Source organism: Gopherus evgoodei, chromosome 14 (genome assembly GCF_007399415.2).
Source record: "Gopherus evgoodei ecotype Sinaloan lineage chromosome 14, rGopEvg1_v1.p, whole genome shotgun sequence".
Lineage (NCBI taxonomy): Eukaryota > Metazoa > Chordata > Testudines > Testudinidae > Gopherus > Gopherus evgoodei.
The window spans coordinates 32,679,518-32,702,191 of record NC_044335.1 but is presented as its reverse complement, the minus strand read 5'-3'; the positions used below and the strand labels follow the sequence as shown (position 1 = coordinate 32,702,191).

The 22,674-nt window shown below is 53.1% G+C and overlaps 1 protein-coding gene and 1 long non-coding RNA gene across 4 annotated transcripts in view; one reads left to right on the top strand and one right to left on the bottom strand.

Moving 5' to 3' along the window:
• MMP24 (matrix metallopeptidase 24) overlaps positions 1-22,674 on the bottom strand; it is a 182,980-nt gene that overhangs the window by 150,372 nt on the left and 9,934 nt on the right. The window contains exons 13-19 of one of the 3 annotated variants that reach the window (XM_030533635.1): positions 22,484-22,601; positions 18,495-18,697; positions 9,098-9,215; positions 7,601-7,770; positions 6,957-7,054; positions 6,742-6,848; positions 5,651-5,767 (exon numbers count right to left, since the gene is read on the bottom strand). The exons of 1 other annotated variant lie outside the window; for it this stretch is intronic. In XM_030533635.1, coding sequence (XP_030389495.1) covers positions 6,743-6,848; positions 6,957-7,054; positions 7,601-7,770; positions 9,098-9,215; positions 18,495-18,697; positions 22,484-22,601 — 813 coding nt within the window. In that variant the 3' untranslated portion in view covers positions 5,651-5,767; position 6,742. Of the gene's footprint in view, positions 1-1,214; positions 1,368-5,650; positions 5,768-6,741; positions 6,849-6,956; positions 7,055-7,600; positions 7,771-9,097; positions 9,216-18,494; positions 18,698-22,483; positions 22,602-22,674 lie in introns of those variants that run through there. One more of the 3 variants, XM_030533636.1, reaches the window with a different exon arrangement.
• LOC115635239 lies at positions 5,293-22,475 on the top strand. Its single transcript, XR_003996552.1, has 3 exons — positions 5,293-5,304; positions 6,145-6,150; positions 21,713-22,475. It is a non-coding gene; the product is annotated as an uncharacterized LOC115635239 (long non-coding RNA).

Genomic DNA, 22,674 nt, shown 5'->3' with positions numbered 1-22,674 from the left:
AAAAAAGGTTTCAGAGTGGTAGCCGTGTTAATCTGTATCAGCAAAAACAACAAGGAGTCCTCGTGGCACCTTAGAAACTAACAAATTTATTTGGGCTTATGAAAGCTTACATCCAAATAAATTTATTAGTCTCTAAGGTGCCACGAGGACGCCTCGTTGTTTTTGCAAAAACCAGTTATCCTCTATTCTCCACATTGCTGGTCCAACAAAAGACATTACCTCACCCACCTTGTCTCTCTAGCTATTCTCTGGAACAGAGGTTCAAGCTTTCCACATCACTGTACCCCTTTCAAGAGTCAGATCTGTCTTGCATACACCCAAGTTTCACCTCACTTAGAAACTGCTTGCTTACACAATCAGAGAAGTGTCACAACACTATTATCGAAAAATTGCTTACTTTCTCCTTTTTAACCATGTAATTATAAATAAATCAATTGGAATATAAATAATGTACTTACATTTCAGTGTATAGTATATAGAGCAGTATAAACAAGTCACTGTCTGCACGAAATTTTAGTTTGTACTGACTCAGCTAATGCTTTTCATGTAGCCCGTTGTAAAACTAGGCAAATATCTAGAGAAGTTGATGTATCTCCTGGAAGACTTCTGTGTACCCCCAGTAACGCATGTACCCCTGGTTGAGAACCACTTCTCTAAAACACGTTCTCCTAAACACACATACCCTTTGAACCCACAAAAATAGAGAAATACAAACATTTCCCATGGACTATGAAAGCAGTAAAGACCTATAGTACTTAACTAACTGAGAAGTTACCCCCAATTCCTCACATCCTGTGCTAAAATACCTTCAAGCTACTACCTGCACAAAGCAAATCACACGAGGGGAAGGGGGGGGGGGGAAATCACCTTATTCTTAGCCAATAATTCTCTCTCAATTTCTTCCCATGAAGGAAACACCAACTTTTCTAGGGCAGATTCAAAAATGCTGACAGAGCCCATTAGCCACCCCCGTCCCCGGGAACAGAACCACCCACCCAGGATCGCCCCCACCACTAGAGCCCGCTGGCATCATCGCAACACCCTCAACCTACCCGCCGACGGGCGGGGGAGGAGGCGCGACCAGCGCCAGCGCCCCCCGCCCAGGGACGGGGGGCGCCGGACCCCTCCCCGGGGCTCGCCCGGCGAGGGGGGGGCGCCGGTCCCCGCTCCCTCACGCCGCTCGATGGCCTCAGGCCCGCTCGGTCAGCACCTACCCGGCCGCTGCTGGCTTCGGCGGCGGCGGCCCAGCTCAGGGCGCAGAGCGCGGCCAGCAGGGAGCAGCAGGCCCTGGCTAGGCTCCAGCGGAGCCTCCGCTCCATGGCAGCTCCGGGGCTCGGGCCGCGCCTAAGAGCCACCGCACCTGCCGGGCCCGCCGGCCGCGCTGCTCTGCGCCTGCGCGCTCGCTCCGCGCGGGGCGGGACCGGGCCGCCACGCCCCCTCCGCGACCAGCGCGAGGATGACGGACGGGTGGCGTGTGCGCGTGGCGCGGCGCGGCGCGGGGACTCGGACAAAGCGTGCGGGGCACCTCGCCCATTCCCGACAGCCGTTACCCTCCCCCCGCCCCCACTGCCCGTAACACCCGCTCCACCCCCCCTTAGTGCCCGTAACACTCCCCCCGCCCCCACCCCACTGCCCGTGTCACCCGCACCGCCCCCTCCCCACTGCCTATTACCCCCGCCCCCCTGTCCGTTACCCTCCCCACCCCCCCGTAACACCCGCTCCACCCCCCCTTAGTGCCCATAACACTCCCCCCGCCCCCTACCCCTACCCCACTGCTTGTGTCACCCGCACCGCCCCCACCCGTTGCCCGTAACACCCGCCCCCCTGTCCGTTACCCTCCCCACCCCCCCGTAACACCCGCTCCACCCCCCCTTAGTGCCCATAACACTCCCCCCGCCCCCTACCCCACCCCACTGCCCGTGTCACCCGCTCCACCCCCTTAGTGCCCGTAACACTCCCCCCGCCCCCTACCCCTACCCCACTGCCCGTGTCACCCGCACCGCCCCCTCCCCACCCCTTGCCCGTAACACCCGCCCCCTACCCCACCCCACTGCCTGTGTCACCCGCACCGCCCCCTCCCCACTGCCTATTACCCCCACCCCTTGCCCGGAGCACCCACCCCCCTGTCCGTTACCCTCCCCACCCCCCCGTAACACCCGCTCCACCCCCCCTTAGTGCCCGTAACACTCCCCCTGCCCCCTACCCCTACCCCACTGCCTGTGTCACCCGCACCGCCCCCACCCCTTGCCCGGAGCACCTGCCCCTCTGTCCGTTACCGTCCCCACCCCCCACCACCCGTAACACCTGCTCCGCTCCCTTCCTACTGCCTATTACCCCTGCCTCGCCCCGCCCGTAACACCCGCCCCACCCACTACACACTGTCAGCCCCGCTACGCCCCTTCCCCACTACCCCCCTCACTGCCCCGTAACACCTGCCCTGCCCCCTCCCCACAGCCCATTACCCCCACACACGCTGGTGGGGGGCAGCAAGGAAAGGCTCTGGCAGGTGTGAGGGGCAGCAGAGAAAGGCTGGGGGGGGAAAGCAGGGGGCAGTGGGGAAAGGCTCTGGAAGGTGTGGGGGGGCAGTGGGGAAAGGCTCGGGGGGAAAGCAGGGGGCAGTGGGGAAAGGCTCTGGAAGGTGTGGGGGAGCAGCGGGGAAAGGCTCTGGGGGGAAAGCAGGGGGCAGTGGGGAAAGGCTCTGGAAGGTGTAGGGGGCAGCAGGGAAAGCAGAGGGTAGTGGGGAAAGGCTCTGGAAGGTGTGGGGGGGCAGTGGGGAAAGGCTCGGGGGAAAGCAGGGGGCAGTGGGGAAAGGCTCTGGAAGGTGTAGGGGGCAGCAGGGAAAGCAGAGGGTAGTGGGGAAAGGCTCTGGAAGGTGTGGGGGGGGAGTGGGGAAAGGCTCTGGGGGGAAAGCAGGGGGCAGTGGGGAAAGGCTCTGGGGGGAAAGCAGGGGGTAGTGGGGAAAGGCTCTGGAAGGTGTGGGGGAGCAGCGGGGAAAGGCTCTGGAAGGTGTGGGGGGCAGCAGGGAAAGCAGGGGGTAGTGGGGAAAGGCTCTGGAAGGTGGGGGGAGGCAGCAGGGAAAGGCTCTGGGGGGAAAGCAGGGGGTAGTGGGGAAAGGCTCTGGAAGGTGTAGGGAGGCAGTGGGGAAAGGCTCTGGGGCGAAAGCAGGGGGTAGTGGGGAAAGGCTCTGGAAGGTGTAGGGGGCCAGTGGGGAAAGGCTCTGGGGCGAAAGCAGGGGGCACTGGGGAAAGGCTCTGGAAGGTGTGGGGGGGCAGTGGGGAAAGGCTCTGGCAGCAGGGATGGAGAGATACTGAAGCCTTTCCCTGCTGTCTTGCTCCTGCCAGAGCCTCTCACTGTCATGTGTAAGTAGGGTTGTCAGGTGTCCAGTTTTCTACCCGAACACCTGGTTGAAAAGGGACCTTTGTGCCTCTGCGCTGCTGACTGGGCTGTTAGAAGTCCAGCTGGCGGAACAGTGGGGCTAAGGCAGGCTCCCTGCATGCCATGGCTCCGCACAGCTCTCAGAAGCAATGGCATTTCTCCCCTCCAGCTCCTAGGCCTAGGGGCAGCCAGGGGGCTCGACATGCTGTCCCTGCCCCAACTGCCAGCTCCACAGCTTCCATTGGCTGGGAACTGCAGCCAATGGGAGCTGTGAGGACGGCGCCTGCGGACAGGGCAGCACACGGAGTCCACTGGCTGCGCCTCCATGTAGGAAGCAGCGGGGGGACATGCCGCTGCTTCCAGGAGCTGCCTGAGGTAAGCGCCACCCAGAGCCTGCACCCTGACCCCCTCTGATGCCCCAACCCCCTGCCAGAGCGCTGAGCCCCCTCCCGCCTTCCAAACCCATCAGTCCCATCCTGGAGCCCCCTCCTGTACCCCAAACCCTTCATTCCAGCCCCAACCCAGAGCCTGCAACCCCCACTCCAGCCCTTATCTCCCTCCCACTCTCCAAGCCCCTCGGTCCCAGAGTGGAGCACCCTCCTACACCCCAACCGCTCATCCCTAGCCCCACCCCAGAGCCTGTGCCACCAGCCAGAGCCCTCACACACTCCTGCACCTCAACCCCCTGCCCCAGCCCAGAACCTCATCCTGCACTCTGAACCCCTCAGCCCCAGCATGGTGCCCCCTCTTGCACCAAATCCCTCTTCACTGGCCCCACACCAGAGCCGGCATCCCCAGCTGGAGCCCTCACTCCCGTGCACCCCAACACCCTGTCCCAGCACAGAGCCCCCTCCCACACCTTGAACCCCTAATTTCTGGCCCCAGCCCAGAGCCCATACCTCCTCCCACACCCCAACCCCCTGCCTCAGCCCAGAGTCCCCTCCCATACTCCAAACCCATCAGCTCCACTCCTCAAACCAGAGCCCCTTCCTGTATCCTAAACCCTTCATCCCTGGCCCCATCCCAGAGCCCTCACTCCCTCCCGTATCCCAACTCACTGCCTCAGCCCAGAGCCTGCACCTAAGCCAGTGCCCTCCCACACCCCAACCCCCTGAGCCAGCCCGGTGAAAATGAGTGAGGGTGGGGAGAGGGAGCAACAGAGGGAGAGAGAAATGGAGTGAGCGGGGTGGGGCCTTGCAGAACGGGCGGAGCATGGGTGTTCCGTTTTGTGGGAGTAGAAAGTTGGCAACCCTAGGTGTAAGTTCCACCCTGCGGTGAAGCTCCATGTACATTACACATTTCTGCCAGCGGTGCACCATGGAGACAGCTTCAAGGAGACATCAGACAGGTGGGCTGATCTGAGCTCCAAGGCTGAGGGCCAAGCGGCCTTAGCAAGGCCCCCTCAGGGGCCATGGCCCAGCTATGCCCCTAGTATGCAGAGAACAAGCAAATAGTTCCCAAACCAACCCCCACTCTCCAAGTCCTGCACACAACACTGCATACAACACTCTCCAAGTCCTACTACCTCCAAGCACAGTCTGCAGCTATGCTCTCTGAAATGCACGTTAGCTGCCTCTGTTTGCAGCAAGCACTCAACACCTAGCTAGAGGTTGACAGCAGCCCCCCTTCCCAGCCCCAGCCATCCCTGGGGCCTGGCCTTTGTACAGTGCCAAGCACTTCTCAGGACACGGACAGCTTTAGTTCCTCCTGCACCATCAGGCATTGGTCCCTTCTGACTGCTCCCCAGCTGGCATTAAGTGCTCGTGGCAGCAGCTACTGGGGAAGGTATCCCGGCCCACCGCTAAGGCAAAGCCAGGGTTGGGTGGGTACTCTGCATTCCCTCCCCCCATAGTTGGGGTCAAGTTGGAAGGGAGAGCGCCAGATGAGGAGCTCTGAGCACCTCTCAGGCCTGGTACAGGGCAGCCCAAGGTAGACGCTGCTCTGGTCAGCCCAGGGATGTTGGCTTAGCCACATGGGTGGGCTCAGAGCTGGCATGACTTGCAGTTGTTAACCCCTTGTGCAGATGCAATCTCAAGTGTTCCAAGCCATGTGGTGCACTGGGTCAAGGTGAGATTTGGCCCAAAAGCAGCATAGAGGAGGCCTGTAGTTCCCTGCCCTTGGAGACTGGCCTAGAAGCAGGAGATCCAGCCGCTATTCCAGCTCCATGGCTAGGAGGTACCTGCCCACTACCTGATGACCCTGCTAGCTTAGGGAGATACCTGGTGGTCCATGCCAATCCCCTCACCTTCATTAAAAACGGTACCAGAGCCACAGGTCTGAGGGCCAAGCAGAGTTTATTTTGTTAACAGCTCAACAAGCTGGGAGCCAGGTGCCCAGTGCTGCCAGGCCCAAGGACCATGAGTTAGGCCCAGAGCCTGCCATTCCCACACACCTGCAAGGAAAGAGACACATCAAAAGTGGGGCCAGCCTTGGGACTGCAGGGCCTGCATGGGAGGAAGCAGCACAATGATGGGCACTGCCAGGCTGGTTGGGTCCATGGGACCCAATCTCAGGGCTCTGCCATCTGCACTCTGCAGCGGGTTACCGAGTGCCTGCTGAAGGTCAGGCCATGACATGGGGCTAGCTTTATGACTGCACCTTGGAGCCCAGAATGGGAGACTTAGCACCCCTGCGCAGCAGGACCCATGCCCCAGAGGATGCTGGGAGCCCCACCGATGTGTGTCACTCCTGACTCCTTGCAGTCAGGGAGCTGGTAGGCAAGACTCATGGTGAGGGGACGACGCACGTGAAGAGTTCCAGAGCAGGGAGAAGGAAGTGGCCTGCTCTAGGAGACTGGCCAATCAACCTGCCCACACCCTGGCTGGTCTCCCCTGCTGCCACGCAGATCCAAGGGCCTGGTCTTCAGCTGCTCTCCTCCTGAGGCTTATATGGCAAACACCAGGGCATGGATCAGTGCAACCCTCTGTGCGTCTAACTCTCCAGGAGTCCTGCCTGAACAGGGTAGAGCCCAGGGGGGCTCTGGAAGTGTCTACACTGCGGCTGGGAGCGAGCCACCCAGCCTGAGCAGAGACTTGCGCTAGATCCTCTTACACTAGTGTGCTAAAAATAGCTGTGTGGCCATTGCAGCTTGGACAAGAGCTCCGCTCTCACGTCACTCACCCACTGGCTCTGAGCTTGGGGGCTAGTCTCCGCTGGAGCTGCTATGGCCACACGGCGATTTTCTAGCATGTTAGCTCGCTCCCAGCTGAAGGGCAGCACAGGCAGACATACCCTGCCGCACATGTTCCCGGCTCCCTGGGCTGGGAGCCACCGTCCCAGGCCACAGAAAGGTCTGGGCACCAAGGAAGGCCTGCACATTGGTTGGACAGATCCCAGCAAGTGCCCCGGGACCTGGGGATCACTTACCTCAACCCACAGGTCGGCGGGGCACTGATACCACATTCTCCCCCAGCTGCTGCTGGGCTGAGACCCAGAGCATCTCTGTCAAGGGGTAGCGGCAGCGCAGAGTCAGCCTGCAGAGGGAGACGCTGGCTTAGCCAGGTGGGTGGGAACTTTAGAGTTCTCAAGCCAGTTGACACTGGCTGCAGGGACACCCCTCCAGGCCCTATAGCTGGCCTCACCTGTACCGCGAGTCCCGGGTGATGATGGGGGATGTGGCTGGGACCCCCTCAGGTACAAAGGTCACCTCATTCTCATACACCAGGTAGCCTCCTTCAAACTGTGCAGGGGAGACTGAGGGTCAGAGGGCAGACAGCAGCGAGGGAGGCTGGGATTCCTTGGGCTTCCCCCACCCCCGGGAGCTCAGCACCCAAATCTTAGTGAAATCCAGCCTGCTAGAAATGCCAGCCCTATGGAGTCACAGCTTCTGGTGCGCTCCCAGGTCTACCCACCTCCTTTGCATTAGGGGCACACACATCTCCCTGGGCGATGGGGCTTGGCTCAACTAAAACACAGGGACTGAGGAGAGCGAATCCAGCCATCTGGGCTGGCCTCTAGCTTTGGTGAGGCTGGAGGTGGGGGGCCTGCACCCTAGATGGCTTGCTTTACAGACACCCAGCCTGTACCACCACCCTGCTGCCACCCTATGGCAAAGCCCTGCCACCATCCCAGTGGGCCCAGCATCAGACCATGACTAAGTGAGAGCTGCAGAGCCCTACAGCATTAGACCCACCCTCCTGTCACCAGATGCTCCTCCCCAGTCTCAGCTACCAGCTGCCAGCCCTCCCCACCTCCAAGGGGAAAGTATGTGCTATGGGGGGCTCACCCGCCGTGTGGTCCCACAGGAGGCCAGAGAGAAGGAGAAGAGGGCCCGTGAGGAATCAGAGGCCACTGGCCCACAGTCTGGGTCCTTCAGGTGGGTCCGGCGTGGGTCAATGGCAGGCTTGGTGTCCCTGCTCAGCACCATGGCCACCAAGGTGCCATTGGGCAGGCACACTGTGCTCAGGAAGGGTGTGAGGGGGAAAGAGTCAGGATCAGGCCCAGAGACCTCACCTTCACCCCTCATTCACCCAGCAGGAGCTACTGGGTCAGCATGAGACTCTCAGACCCCTCTGCTGCCCCACAAATCCCATGCATGGTATGGTCAGCGCAGAAGGGATCTGTGACCGGTGTGGATAATCCCAGATGGGGCAGCCATTCCCCATGGGGTGGGGTTGGGGGCAAGGCTACAGCCAGGATGTGTGGCCGATGGCTGCGTAGGAGGTGGGTTAAGGAATCTCAGCCCAGGCCCCACTGGCTGAGCCAGATCTAGAGGAAAAGGGATGCTGATCACTTTACCCCAGTGAAAAGAACTGGAGTACTTGTGGCACCTTAGAGACTAACAAATTTATTTCAGCATGAGCTTTCGTGAGCTACAGCTCACTTCTTCGGATGCACAGAATGGAACACACAGACAGGAGATACTGATATATACAGAGAACATGAAAAGGTGGAAGTATGCATACCAACAGGAAAGTCTAATCAATTGAGATGAGCTATCATCAGCAGGAGGAAAAAAACTTTTGAAATGATAATTAAGACGACCCATAGAAGGTGTGAGGATATGCCATCATGTGCCAGCAATGCCCCTCTGCCATGTACATTGGCCAGACCGGACAGTCTCTATGCAAAAGAATAAATGGTCACAAATCTGACATCAGGAATCACAACATTCAAAAACCAATGGGAGAACACTTCAACCTCTCTAACCACTCAGTGACAGACTTGAAGGTGGCAGTTTTGCAACAAAAAAACTTCAAAAACAGACTCCAAAGAGAGACTGCTGAACTCAAATTAATATGCAAATTAGATACAATTAACTCGGGCCTAAACAGAGACTGGAAATGGTTGGATCATTACACTAATTGAATCTATTTCCCTATGTTAAGTTCTCCTCACACCTTCGATGGGTCATCTTAATTATCACTTCAAAAGATTTTTTTCTCCTGTTGATGACAGCTCATCTCAATTGATTAGACTCTTCCTGTTGGTATGCGTACTTCCACCTTTTCATGTTCTCTGTATGTATCAATATCTCCTGTCTGTGTGTTCCATTCTATGCATCCGAAGAAGTGAGCTGTAGCTCACGAAAGCTCGTGCTGAAATAAATTTATTAGTCTCTAAGGTGCCACAAGTACTCCTATTCTTTTTGCGGATACAGACTAACACGGCTGCTACTCTGAAACTTTACCCCAGTGGAATCTAAGGCCCAGAGGCACCCCCTACCCACCCCCACAGGGGACATCCCATGCTCGTGGCCAGGGGTCTCCACCCAGGCACTCACCCAACAACTGCCCAGTGGGGAAGGTGCAGACAACGGCGAAGGAAGCCAGGACTGAGCGAGTCTTCTTGTCCCGCAAAGAGAAATCCAGCCGAGCCGTCAGCCCTTGGAGGGAGATGCTCTGAGGGTGTGAGAGAGTGACTCGGGGGCTGAGCACCAGCCCTGGCACCAGTCAGGAACCCTCCCTGCCAGGTTCCAGCAGAGCCCAAGGCTTGGGAGAGGTCAGGCATCACTAGTGCTTGGGCTGGCTCCTGCCCCCATGCGTCCTGAGAGCAGGAGGAGCAGGGGCTACCCACAAGGCCTTGCTGGGGATGACACGAGGCAAGCTGGGACCAAGGAGGCAGCCAGCCAGACCAGTCCAGAACTCCAGCGAGAGCTAGATCAGTGGGTTAGCCCAGTCCCCAGGGTGCCAGGCCGCCTACCCATTCTGTGGGGCACCAGCCCCTTCACCCCTATTCTTGTAGGAACCATGCTGTAGGCAGAAACTGGCTGCTTTGTGGGACTTGGAGTCACTTCCCTCTCAGAGGCAATGAGTTTGCATGTTGGATTTTGCCCATCCTCCATGGCACAGTGGGGCAGGGGGAGATGTCACCCAACTATGGGTGCCACTACCTGGGCCTTGGTGTGGACTTGCAGAGACAGTGGCTTATCATCGAAAGCCAGGCTGGGGAGACCAGCCAGTGTGAGTGATGCTTTCTCTTAGAATTTCTCAGGATACCAATGAGAGAGCTACAGGAGTAGGTGGCTAGGCTGAGAAGCATCCGTGAACACAAGAAATTCCTTGAAAACTTGCATATAGAGATCTCCAAGGCTGAGGAACCAATCCAGCTGGAGACGACTGCAGTAGTACCCACCAGGACAGGAGGAAACAGCTCCTTCACACAGAGAAATCTGGCTGCTAGTTACTTCCGGCAGCAGGCAGTCCTCCACTCTGGCTCCCAACCCCCAGCCGTAGAGATGACAAACCAGTATTCTGCCCTGGCAATAAAGGATGAGGAATCCCCTGCAAAGGTGAAGGAGGCCAAGGCTGCAAGGATCACAACCATCACTCCGAAGAGGAATCAAAAGGTGGTGATGGTAGATGATTGCATTCTAAGGGAGACAGAGAAATCCATCGGCTGGCCTGACCTAGCATCCTGGGAGGCGTGCTGCCTCAGGCCCGTACCTGAGATGTTATGGAGGGATTGCCGAGGATCATCCAGCCCTCTGACTATTACCTCATGCTGCTCATACATGTGGGCACTAACAATACTGCCAGGTATGACCCAAAGCAGATCCAGAGTGATTACAGGGAGGGAGAGTGAAGGACTTTTGGACACAGGTGGTGTTCTCATCTATCCTTCTGGTCAAGGGCAGGGGCCTGGGCAGAGACAGACACATTCTGGAGGTAAATACATGGCGGAGCGGCTAGTGTCACCAGGAAGGCTTCAGCTTCCTCAAGCATGGAATCCTGATCTGAGAAGGACTGCTGAGCCCAGATAGGATCAACCTATCCAGGAAGGGGAAAAGTATGTTCAGATAGAGACTGACTAACCGAGTAGATGAGCTTTAAACTAGATTAAACAGGGGCAGGAGACAAAAGTCCATAGGTAAGTCCAAACATGGAGCTGTGGATGAAGGGTTGGAATCTGGGGGAAACATGGACAATCATAGAGGGGCAAAGGACAGACAAGAAGGGATATTGAGGGGAAATCTAATGAACACCTGAGATATCTGTATCCTAATGCAAGAAGTATGGAGAAGAAAATGGAAGAACTAGAAATACTTGTGAATACTCACAATTACGACATAACTGGCATCAGAAACTTGGTGGGATAATTCCCATGACCGGAATGCTGGTATGGAATGGTTCAGCTTGTTCAGGAACTACAGGCAGAGAAAAGGAGGAGGTGGTGTTGCCTTGTATATCCAAGATGTATATGTCTGCACTGAGGCTGAGATAGAAGTGGGAGGCAGACCTGTTAAGGGTCTGGGTAAGGATCAAAGCGGTAAAAAACAAGGATGGTGTCATGGTAGGGGTGTACAACAGACCACCAAAGCAAGAAGAAGAGGTGGCTGAGGCCAGTGGGATACAGGAGTCTGGTAGAAGGCAAATATACTGGTCACTGGATGAGTAGTTTTCTGTTCCCTGAGTGACCAGAGCAGGGGCTGCACTAGAGTAGTCAGGAACCTGCTAGAACCAATTAAGGCAGACAGGCTGATTAGAACACCTGCAGCCAATCAAGGGAGGCTAATCAGGGCACCTGGGTTTAAAAAGGAGCTCACTCCAGTCAGGGAGGGGGGAGCCAGAGGAGAGGAAGTGCGTCTGAGGAGCTGGGAGCAAGAGGCACAAGGACCTGAGAGTGAGAGGGTGTGCTGCTGGAGGACTAAGGAGTACAAGCATTATCAGACATCAGGAGGAAGGTCCTGTGGTGAGGATAAAGAAGGTGTTTGGAGGAGGCCATGGGGAAGTAGCCCAGGGAGTTGTAGCTGTCATGCAGCTGTTACAGGAGGCACTATAGACAGCTGCAAACCACAGGGCCCTGGGCTGGAAACTGGAGTAGAGGGTGGGCCCAGGTTCCCCCCAAACCTCCCAACTCCTGATCAGACACAGGAGAAGTTGACCCAGACTGTGAGGAAGATCACTGAGGTGAGCAAATCTGTCAAATAAGCGCAGGACCCACCAAGGTAGAGGAGGAACTTTGTCACAACTGGTGTCAGCGATGGGATTTGGTGTGCACAGCGTGGCAGAAGGAGAGTGATTTAAAAAAAAAAGGTAGAGGGTTTTTGTTTTGTTTTTTTCACCACAATGGATGACCTAGTACGGGCATTGATATAAGCTATGGCGGCCCAGCAGGAGGCTACCTTTGTCCAGGCAGCTGCCCAACAGGAGGCAGTGCAGCTGTAGCAAGAGACTAATCACCTGCGGATGGACCAGGCTTCTCAAAACCGAGCTATGTTGCGGGAACTGGTAAACCAGGTAAAGACCCTTACAGAGCTGAACCGCAGCCATGATGGGACGCAAATCATACGGGCCAGCCATTGGCTGCAGAAAATGATGCGGGAGGATGATGTAGAGGCATACCTTCTGGCCTTTGAGAGGACAGCCCTACGGGAGGCCTGGCCTCGAGATCAGTGGTCTGGTATCCTTGCCCCATTCCTGTGTGGGGAGGCCCAGAAGGCCTACTATGATCTGCCTGAAGAGGCTGCAGCATACTACCCCCAGCTGAAAGCAGAGATGCTGGCCAGATCTGGGGTAACAACTGCAATGCGGGAAGAGGGGAGAAATATAATACAACATGTAATACAGATGCGAGACCGGATAGCCCGGGTCACCCCTATTGTACGGGAACATTTGGAAAAGGCACAGGAGGCCCAGAGAAACTATTACAATCGCCAGGCAAAAGTCCGACAGTTCCAACCAGGGGATCGGGTGATGGTGTTGGTACCCACAGCAGAAAGCAAGCTTCTGGCCCAGTGGCAGAGGCCCTATGAGGTGGTTGAACCCGTGGGGGAAGTAACCTACAAGGTGCGGCAGCCAGGATGCCGAAAACAAGAACAGATTTATCACATCAACCTTCTGAAACCCTGGCATGCACAAGAGGCATGCATAACTATCCAGGAAAACAAGCCATCCAAACAGGTGAGAGTGTCTCCCGATTTAACACCAGACCAGAAGAATGAGGTGTCTGAGATGATCTTCCGGAACCAAGATGTTTTCTCGACAAAATCAGGTCAAACAACCGAGACATATCACCACATCATCACGAACCCTGGGGCCAGAATAACAATGAGCCCTATCGGGTGCCAATGGCCAAAGGGGAGGAAATAAAAGCAGAAGTAAAAAAAATGCTGGAGTTGGGGATCATCGAAGAATTCCACAATAAGTGGTCCAGCCCAATTGTGCTGATGCCCAAAGCTGATGGCACCACAAGGTTTTGCAACGACTTCCGGCGACTAAACGAAGTATCCCAGTTCGACGCATACCCCATACCTCGCATAGATGAGCTAGTGGATTGTCTGGCAAATGCCCGGTACTTGACTACCCTAGACTTGACAAAGGGGTACTGGCAGATTCCCCTTGGAGAAGACGCAAAGGAAAAGACTGTATTCTCTACACCAGAGGGTCTTTTCAATATACTGTCTTCCCTTTTGGACTACATGGGGCCCCAGCTACTTTCCAGGACCTCATGGACAAGCTATTATGCCCGCATAACAGTTATGCTGCTGCCTACTTGGACGATGTGGTCATTCATACCCCAGACTGGGAAACCCACCTAGAGAAGGTGGAGGCAGTCCTTCATACCTTCAGGCGAGCTGGCCTTACAGGACACTCTGCCAAGTGCGTTGTAGGGTTTATAGAGGCCAAATATCTTGGCTACATTGTGGGAAAAGGTCTGGTAAAACCCCAAGTAAACAAGTTGGAGGCCATCCAAAATTGGCCCTGACCACGTCGCAAGAAACAAGTCCGGGCATTCCTAGGTGTAGTGGGGTATTCCAATTATTTATCCCCCATTTTGCCACAAGGGCAAGCCCCCTGACAGACCTAGTGAAAGCCTGTGGACCTGATCTGGTGAGATGGTCTGACACAGCAGAGGAAGCATTCACGGACCTATGGACTGCCCTCTGGAGTAACCCTGTACTGATAGCCCCTGATTTCACCAAGAAATTTATCCTGCAGACAGATGCATCGGAAGTAGGGTTGGGGACCATTCTCTCACAGATGGTTGGGGAGGAGGAACACCCAATTCTCTACTTCAGTAGGAAACTCCTTTCAAGGGAACAAAAATATGCAGTGGTGGAGAGAGAGTGCCTCGCCATGAAATGGGCCATGGAAACATTGCGCTACTACTTGCTCGGGCACAGATTTGTCCTCGTGACCGACCATGCCCCTCTTCAATGGATGAAGCGGAACAAGGAGAACACCACAAGGGTGACCAGGTGGTTCTTATCCCTCCAACCTTTCCAGTTCCGTGTGCAACACAGAGCAGGGAGCCGTCACGGTAATGCCGATGGCTTGTCATGTGTGCACTGTCTGGCATCCCAAGCTGCCCGACCCCTTGGTGTTGAGCAGGGGGGAGGGATATGTGACAGACCCAGGCCAGTGGGGTACAGGAGTCTGGTAGAGGGCAAATATACTGGTCACTGGATGAGTAGTTTTCTGTTCCCTGAGTGATCAGAGCAGGGGCTGCACTAGAATAATCAGGAACCTGCTAAACCAATTCAGGCAGACAAGCTGATTAGAACACCTGCAGCCAATCAAGGCATTCTAATCAGGGCACCTGGGTTTAAAAAGGAGCTCACTCCAGTCAAGGAAGGGGGAGCCAGAGGAGAGGAAGTGCGTCTGAGGAGCTGGGAGCAAGAGGCACAAGGACCTGAGAGTGAGAGGGTGTGCTGCTGGAGGACTAAGGAATACAAGCGTTATCAGACACCAGGAGGAAGGTCCTGTGGTGAGGATAAAGAAGGTGTTTGGAGGAGGCCATGGGGAAGTAGCCCAGGGAGTTGTAGCTGTCATGCAGCTGTTACAGGAGGCACTATAGACAGCTGCAAACCACAGGGCCCTGGGCTGGAACCCGGAGTAGAGGGTGGGCCCGGGTTCCCCCCAAACCTCCCAACTCCTGATCAGACACAGGAGAAGTTGACCCAAACTGTGAGGAAGATCACTGAGGTGAGCAAATCTGTCAAATAAGCGCAGGACCCACCAAGGTAGAGGAGGAACTTTGTCACACTAACAAATCGTCAAAAGCACAGGACTTGGTGGTGATGGGGGACTTCAACTACCCAGACACCTGTTGGGAAAATAACACAGCAAGGCACAGATTATCCAAGTTTTTGGAATGCAAGGGACACAACTTTTTATTCTAGAAAGTGGAGGAAGCAACTAGGGGAGAGGCTATTCTAGATTTGATTCTAATAAGCTTGAGAATTTGAAAGTGGAAGGCAGCTTGGGTGAAACGGATCATGAAATGACAGAGTTCATGATTCTAAGGAATGGTAGGAGAGAAAACAGCAGAATAAAGACAATGGACTTCAAGAAGGCAGACTTCAGCAAACTCAGAGAAGTGGTAGGTAAAATCCCATGGAAAGCAAGTCTAAGAGTTCAGGAGAGTTGGCAGGTTTTTAAAGAGACATTTTTAAGACCACAAGAACAAACTATACAAGAACGTGGGAAAGATAGGAAATATGGTAAGAGGCCACCCTGGCTTAACCAGGAGATCTTCAGTGACATGAAACTCACAAAAGAGTCACACAAGAAGTGTATGATAGGTCAAATTACAAAAGATGAATATAAAGAACATTACAAGCATGTAGGGACAAAATTAGAAAGTTTAATCTCAAATTTTGTCTTGACCTAACTAATGATATAAATGGTAAGAAGAAAGCATTTTACAAATACATGAGAAGCAAGAGGAAGACCAAGGACAGGGTAGGCCCATTACTCAATGAGGCGGGAAAGACACTAACAGAAAATGCAGCAATGGCTAAAGTTTTCACCAAAAAGGTTAGCAGTGATCAGACAACTAACATAGAGAACATCAGTGTAAATGGGGTAGGGTCTGAGGTTAAAAGAGGAAAAGAACAAGTGAGAATATCTTCAAGTCAGGAGGGCTTGATGAAACACCTCCTAGAATACTTAAGGAACTGGCTGATGAGATCTCTGAGGAATTATCGATTATCTTGGAGGATGGGAGAGAGAGTTGAGGGCTGAAAAAGAGTAAATGTAGTACCTAGCTATAAAATGGGAAACAAGGACAACCCAGGGATTACAGACCAGTCATCTTAATTTCCGCACCTGGAAAGATAATGGAGCAAATAATCAAACATTCTATTTGTAAGCACCTAGAAGATAGGAACAGTCAACATAGAACTGTCAAGAACAAATCATGTTGAACCAACTTAATGTCCTTCTTTGACAGGGTTACCTTGTGGACGGGGGAAGCAGTAGCAGAGCTTTGGATACTGTCTCACATGACCCTCTAGAGAAATATAGCCTAGATGAGCCTACTATAAGGTGAGTGCATAACTGGTTGGAAAACAGTTCCCAGAGAGTAGTTATCAGTGGTTCACAGTCATGCTGGAAGGGCATAATGAGTGGGGTCCTGCAGGGATCAGTTCTGGGTCTGGTTCTGTTCACTATCTTCATTGGTGATTTAGATAATGGCATGGAGAGTACACTTACAAAGTCTGCAGATGATACAAAGCTGGGAGAATAGAATTAAAATTCAAAATGATCTGGACAAACCGGAGAAGAGGTCTGAAGTAAATAGGATGAAATTCATTAAGCACAAATGCAAAGTACTACACTTAGGAAGTATCAGAGGGGTATCCGTGTTAGTCTGGATCTGTAAAAGCAGCAAAGAGTCCTGTGGCACCTTATAGACTAACAGAAGTATTGGAGCATCAGCTTTCGTGGGTGAATACCCACTTCGTCAGCAGGGCCGGCTCTAACGTTTTTGCCATCCCAAATGAAAACAAATAGCGTCGCGTCGCCCCAGTCCCCGCCCCTCCAAGCGCCATGCTGCTGAAGCCTACCCCTGCCAAGAGCTGCGCCGCTCAAGTGCCCGCCCCCAGCACGGCGCCATGCCTCCCAAGTCCTGCCTCCCCAGTGCCGCCCAGCCGAACCAAAAAAAAAAACAAAAACAAACCCCTAGTGCCACCCCGTCCCAAGGTGGTGCCCCAAGCACCTGCTTGGTAGGCTGGTGTCTGGAGCCAGCCCTGTTCGTCAGATGCATGTCATGTCATACATCCGACGAAGTGGGTTTTCACCCACAAAAGCTCATGCTCCAATACGTCTGTTAGTCTATAAGGTGCCACAGGACTCTTTGCTGCTTTTACACTTAAGAAGGAACAATCAGTTGCATGTATACAAAATGGGAAATGACTGCTTAGGAAGGAGTACTAAGGAAAGGGATCTGGGGGTCATAGTGGATCACAAATTAAATATGGGTCAACAGTTTAATACAGTTACAAAAAAAGCGAACATTATTCTGGGTTGAATTAAAAGAAGTATTGTAAGCAAGACATGACAAGTAATTCTTCTGCTCTACTCCGTGCTGATACAGTCCCAACCAATATTGTGTCCAGTTCTGGGCACCACATTTAGGAAAGATGTGGGCAAATTGGAGTGAGTTCAGAAAAGAGCAACAGAAATGACTAAAGGTCTTGAAAACATGACCTATGAGGAAAGATTGAAAAAACTGCATTTGTTTAGTCTGGAAAAGAGAAGAATGAGCAGCGACATAAGCGTCTTCAAGTACATAAAAGGTTGTTACAAGGAGGAGGGTGATACATTTTTCTCCTTGACCACTGAGGAGTGGAGAAGAAGCAATGGGCTTAAATTGCAGCAAAGATTTAAGTTGGACATTAGGAAAAACTTCCTAACTGTCAGGGTGGTTAAGCACTGGAATAAATTATCCAGGGAGGTTGCGGAAACTGGATTTTTTTAAGAGCAGGTTAGACAAACACCTGTCAGGGATGGTCTCAATAATACTTGGTTCTGTCTCAGTGCAGGAGACTGGTCTAATGACCTATCAACATCCCTTCCAGTCCTACATTTCTATGATTCTATGCTAAGGGCACATCAGGAAACCCAAATCCCAGAGAAGAGCCAGAAAATCTCTTTTGTTGCTACAGCGAAGCTCTCTTGAGAGACAGGCTGCGCGGGGTGGCATGAACCACAACACTCACTCTTTTCTAATGTGGTTCCACTGAGGGTTCGCAACTGAAGCCAGTTCCTTCTCCCCTGCGACAAATGGGACTGGGAATAATTTGTCAGAAGTGACAGTTTGTGGGAAACTCTGTGATGACGTTTCCCAAACATTAAAAAAAAAAATGTAAATGTTCCTGAACCAGCCCAAGTATTTCGGTCTTTGTGATTGGTCTGGGTTAGAAATGAGGGGGCTTCACCCATTTTCTTACTGCTTCTCCAAGGCAGCAAGCATTCGGGATGAGAAACCTAGGTTTTGCCCTGGGTTCCCGGTTGAAAGACTGTGTCTGGAGACCGTCTGGAGTTGGGGTGTCCAGACCACAGGAAAGTTCAACAGTTTGAAAATTTCTCACAAAATGAAAGTTCCAAAAAAGTTTCATGTCAGGAAAAATGGGTCATTTTGAATTCTAGAAAATGCTGCTGTTCCATTCCCAGGATGGAGAAGTCAGGAGGAAGTGACTGGCATTGACTTCCTGAGGAACGGCTCCATCCCAGGGCAGCTGAGTTTGCTGACTGAAAGCTCACCCATTGCAATCTGAGCACCTCATGTGTTTGAAAAGTGACGGGAACACGTGGATATCCCCAGTTAAGAGTAGGTGGCCGGCAGCCTTTTTTCTTGCTCCCTCCCAGGAGAACTGCAACCCCCACCAGAACATTTTCCATTCTCCTTCCCCACTGCTCTTGCCCCTCCCCACCCCCAGCTTCCCCACCTACCTCATACACCAGCCCAGCAGCCAGAAGAGGGACAGCCAGGTGGAAATGGTGACCATCATCAGACACTCTGTAGCTGTGGGGGGCAGCCAGCTGGCTCAGGGGCCGCTCTCCGACATAGGGAACCCAGAACCGGTCCAGTGTCCCGTGAGTCATCAGCAGGGCTAGCGCCCCAGCCTCACAGGAGCCCTGGAAGCTGGGGGGCACTAACAGGAGCAGAAGGGGTTAAATATGGGCCCAGTCACTCTGAGCACCCGAGAGCCAAGGGCTTAGCCAAGCCCTGCACTGGGATGTGGGATGCTGCAGGCCATGGCCAGGAGGGGTAGGGGTCCCGAGAGCCACAGGACCCCCCACCCACACACACACACCTGCCACTCATGCCAACCCCACCCGTGCCCCTGACCTCCATCCCCCCCCCCACTCACACCAATCCCAGGCCCTGCTTGTCCATGCCACCTTGCTGCACACACAGTACCCCAGCCCATGCCCACACAGCTACCCATGCCCCTCCCACCACCCCCAGCCTGTACATAAGAACGGCCTTACTGGGTCAGACCAAACGTCCATCCAGCCCAGTATCCTCTCTACCAACAGTGGCCAATGCCAGGTGTCCCAGAGGGAGTGAACCAAACAGGCAATGATCAAGTGATCTCTCGCCTGCCATACATCTCCATCCTCTGACAAATAGAGGCTAGGGACACCATTCCTTACCCATCCTGGCTAATATCTATTAATGGACTTAACCTCCATTAATTTATCTAGTTCTCTTTTAAACACTGTTATAGTCCTAACTTTCACAACCTCCTCAGGCAAGGAGTTCCACAAGTTGACTGTGCGCTGTGTGAAGAAGAACTTCCTTTTATTTGTTTTAAACCTGCTGCCCATTAATTTCATTTGGTGGCCCCTAGTTCTTGTATTATGGGAACAAGTAAATAACTTTTCCTTATTTATTTTCTCTACCTCACTCATGATTTTATATACCTCTATCATTTCCTCCCTTAGTCTCCTCTTTTCCAAGCTGAAAAGTCCTAACCTCTTTAATCTCTCCTCATATGGGACCCGTTCCAAACCCCTAATCATTTTAGTTGCCCTTCTCTGAACCTTTTCTAATGCCAGTATATCTTTTTTAAGCTGAGGAGACCACATCTGTATGCAGTATTCAAGATGTGGGCGTACCATGGATTTATACAAGGGCGATAATATACTCTCCATCTTATTTTCTATCCCCTTTTTAATGAATCCTATCATCCTGTTTGCTTTTTTGACCGCCTCTGCACACTGCATGGATGTCTTCAGAGAACTATCGACGATGACTCCAAGATCTTTTTCCTGATTCGTTGTAGCTAAATTAGCTCCCAGCATATTGTATGTATAGCTGGGGTTATTTCTTCCAATGTGCATTACTTTACATTTATCCACATTAAATTTCATTTGCCATTTTGTTGCCCAATCACTTACTTCTGTGAGATCTTTTTGAAGTTCTTCACAGTCTGCTTTGGTCTTAACTATCTTAAGCAGTTTAGTATCATCTGCAAACTTTGCCACCTCACTTTTTACCCCTTTCTCCAGATCATTTATGAATAAGTTGAATAAGACTGGTCCTAGGGCTGACCCTTGAGGGACACCACTTGTTACCCCTCTCCATTCTGAGAATTTACCATTTATTCCTACCCTTTGTTCCCTGACTTTTAACCAGTTCTCAATCAATGAAAGGACTTTCCCTCTTATCCCATGACAATTTAATTTACGCAAGAGCCTTTGTCAAAGGCTTTCTGGAAATCTAAGTACACTATGTCCACTGGATCCCCCTCGTCCACATGATTGTTGACCCCTTCAAAGAACTCTAATAGATTCATAAGACATGATTTCCCTTTACAGAAACCATGTTGACTTTTGCCCAGTAATTTATGTTCTATGTGTCTGACAATTTTATTCTTTACTATTGTTTCAACTAATTTGCCCGGTACTGACATTAGACTTACTGGTCTGTAATTGCTGGGATCACCTCTAGAGCCTTTTTTAAATATTGGTGTTACATTACCCACATAGCTAACCCACTGTCCCTCCCACTACTCACAGCCCATGCCCACACAGTTACCCACTGCCCCCACCCCACCCCAAATTCTGCCAACATAGCTACCCACTGCCCCCCACACCACCCCTAAGCCCTATCCACACAGCTAACCTGCCCCTCTCACCACCCACAGCCTGTCCCCACACAGCTAACCCACTGCCCCTCCCACCATGCACAGCCTGTCCCCACACAGCTACCCACTATTCCTAGCTAATATTCCTCAGTCATGGTCCCGGGCCTAACATTCCCAGGCCCACCATAAGGGACTAAAAAAATAATTGGATAATAAAATCTGCCTAACAGTCGTACGAGGGAATGTGCAGACTAAAAAGACAGATGGGGCATGAGTGTATGGATGGTAAAATAAGGTAACCGCATAACAGTGTTTAGCCCACTGGGTTATCTTTAGTCCATGCATTATGCTTTTCTGAGAGGATGGGTAAACATCCTCCCCATAAAAAGACAAAAAGTGGGGGAATGTAGTAAGAGGAGGCCCTGAGATATAAACCTTGGTATCAGAGGCCTGGTATGAGGCCTAAGGCCTGAACTAAAGTAATGGTCAAGACTTTGCTAACATAAAGCAAAGTTAAGCTGTGAGCTAGAGGCAGGCCCTGCTAACAGAAGCTGGCAAGGAAAGGGCTGATGCTGCAAGAAGATACGTACCTAAAAGGTACTGGACCAGATATCAGAACATTCACATACTTGCATATTCCACACAGATAACAAGGAACAGACTGACCCATCCCAATGACGGGGGCAAAAGGGTAATATGATGGATAGAGTTGTTTTGTTCCAACCAGCATGTACAAGGTGAGAGGCGGCACCTTACTACGTAGAGGGGTTGCACCTCAATACATCAGGAGTGATGTGTAACTTGTTTGTACCTGTGTATAAGAATGCATCCCTGGGGCGATGTCTTTGTCTGGCCGAGGGGGGAAGTGGAAGGTCCCGCCACTGAGCCGGGTCCATTGCCAAGAGGCACTTTCTCGTAGTATGCCCTGAATTCGGCTAAGAAACCTACAGGGAACTGCCATTGTGTCCAAGATCGCAATAAACCTAGCAGACGTGACTTTGCACCTCACTAGAGTCTGTGGTCATTGGGGGTTCGTGCCGAGTGCTGTGTCAGCTATCTGCAGAGCTGGGGCAGCACATGCACGCAGCCGAGTGATAGCAACAAGGAGAGAGCAGAGCACCACACCGGTAGCACATCTGACAACACTTCTGACAATACCCCTCTCACCACCCACAGTCTGTACCAACACAGCTACCCACTGCCCCTCACACCACCTCAGCCTCTGCCCACACAGCTACCCATTGCCCCCACCACCACTCCCAAACTCTGCCAACATAGCTACCCACTGCCCCTCACACCACCCCTAAGCCCTATCCACACAGCTAACCCACTGCCCCTCACACCATGCCCAGCCTGTCCCCACACAACTACCCACTATCCCTCCCACCACCCACAGCCTGTCCCCACACAGCTACTCACTGCCCCTCCCACCACCCACAGCCTGTCCCCACACAGCTACCCACTGCCCCTCCCACCACCCCCAAGCCCTATCCACACAGCTAACCCACTGCCCCTCACACCACCCATAAGCCCTATCCACACAGCTAACTCACTGCCCTTCACACCACCCCCATGTCCCCACACAGCTACCCACTGCCCCTCACACCACCCATAAGCCCTATCCACACAGCTAACTCACTGCCCTTCACACCACCCCATGTCCCCACACAGCTACCCACTGCCCCTCACACCACCCATAAGCCCTATCCACACAGCTAACTCACTGCCCTTCACACCACCCCCATGTCCCCACACAGCTACCCACTGCCCCTCACACCACCCATAAGCTCTATCCACACAGCTAACCCACTGCCCCTCAATGAGCCAGGTCCTCCCCCAACTCACCCACATCTGGGACATCACAGGTGATGAGCCCTGCCTGGGTAAAGGCCTCCCCTGTGGGCAGCAGCTGCAGGGTGTAGTTGAGGCGCAGAGTATAGCGCCTGAGGGGGCCGTGCAGGTACTGCCGGGAGGACAGACGGGGTCAGAGTGGGGCTGAGGAGCTAGACAACCCTCCCCTCCCCCCAGCTCTCCTG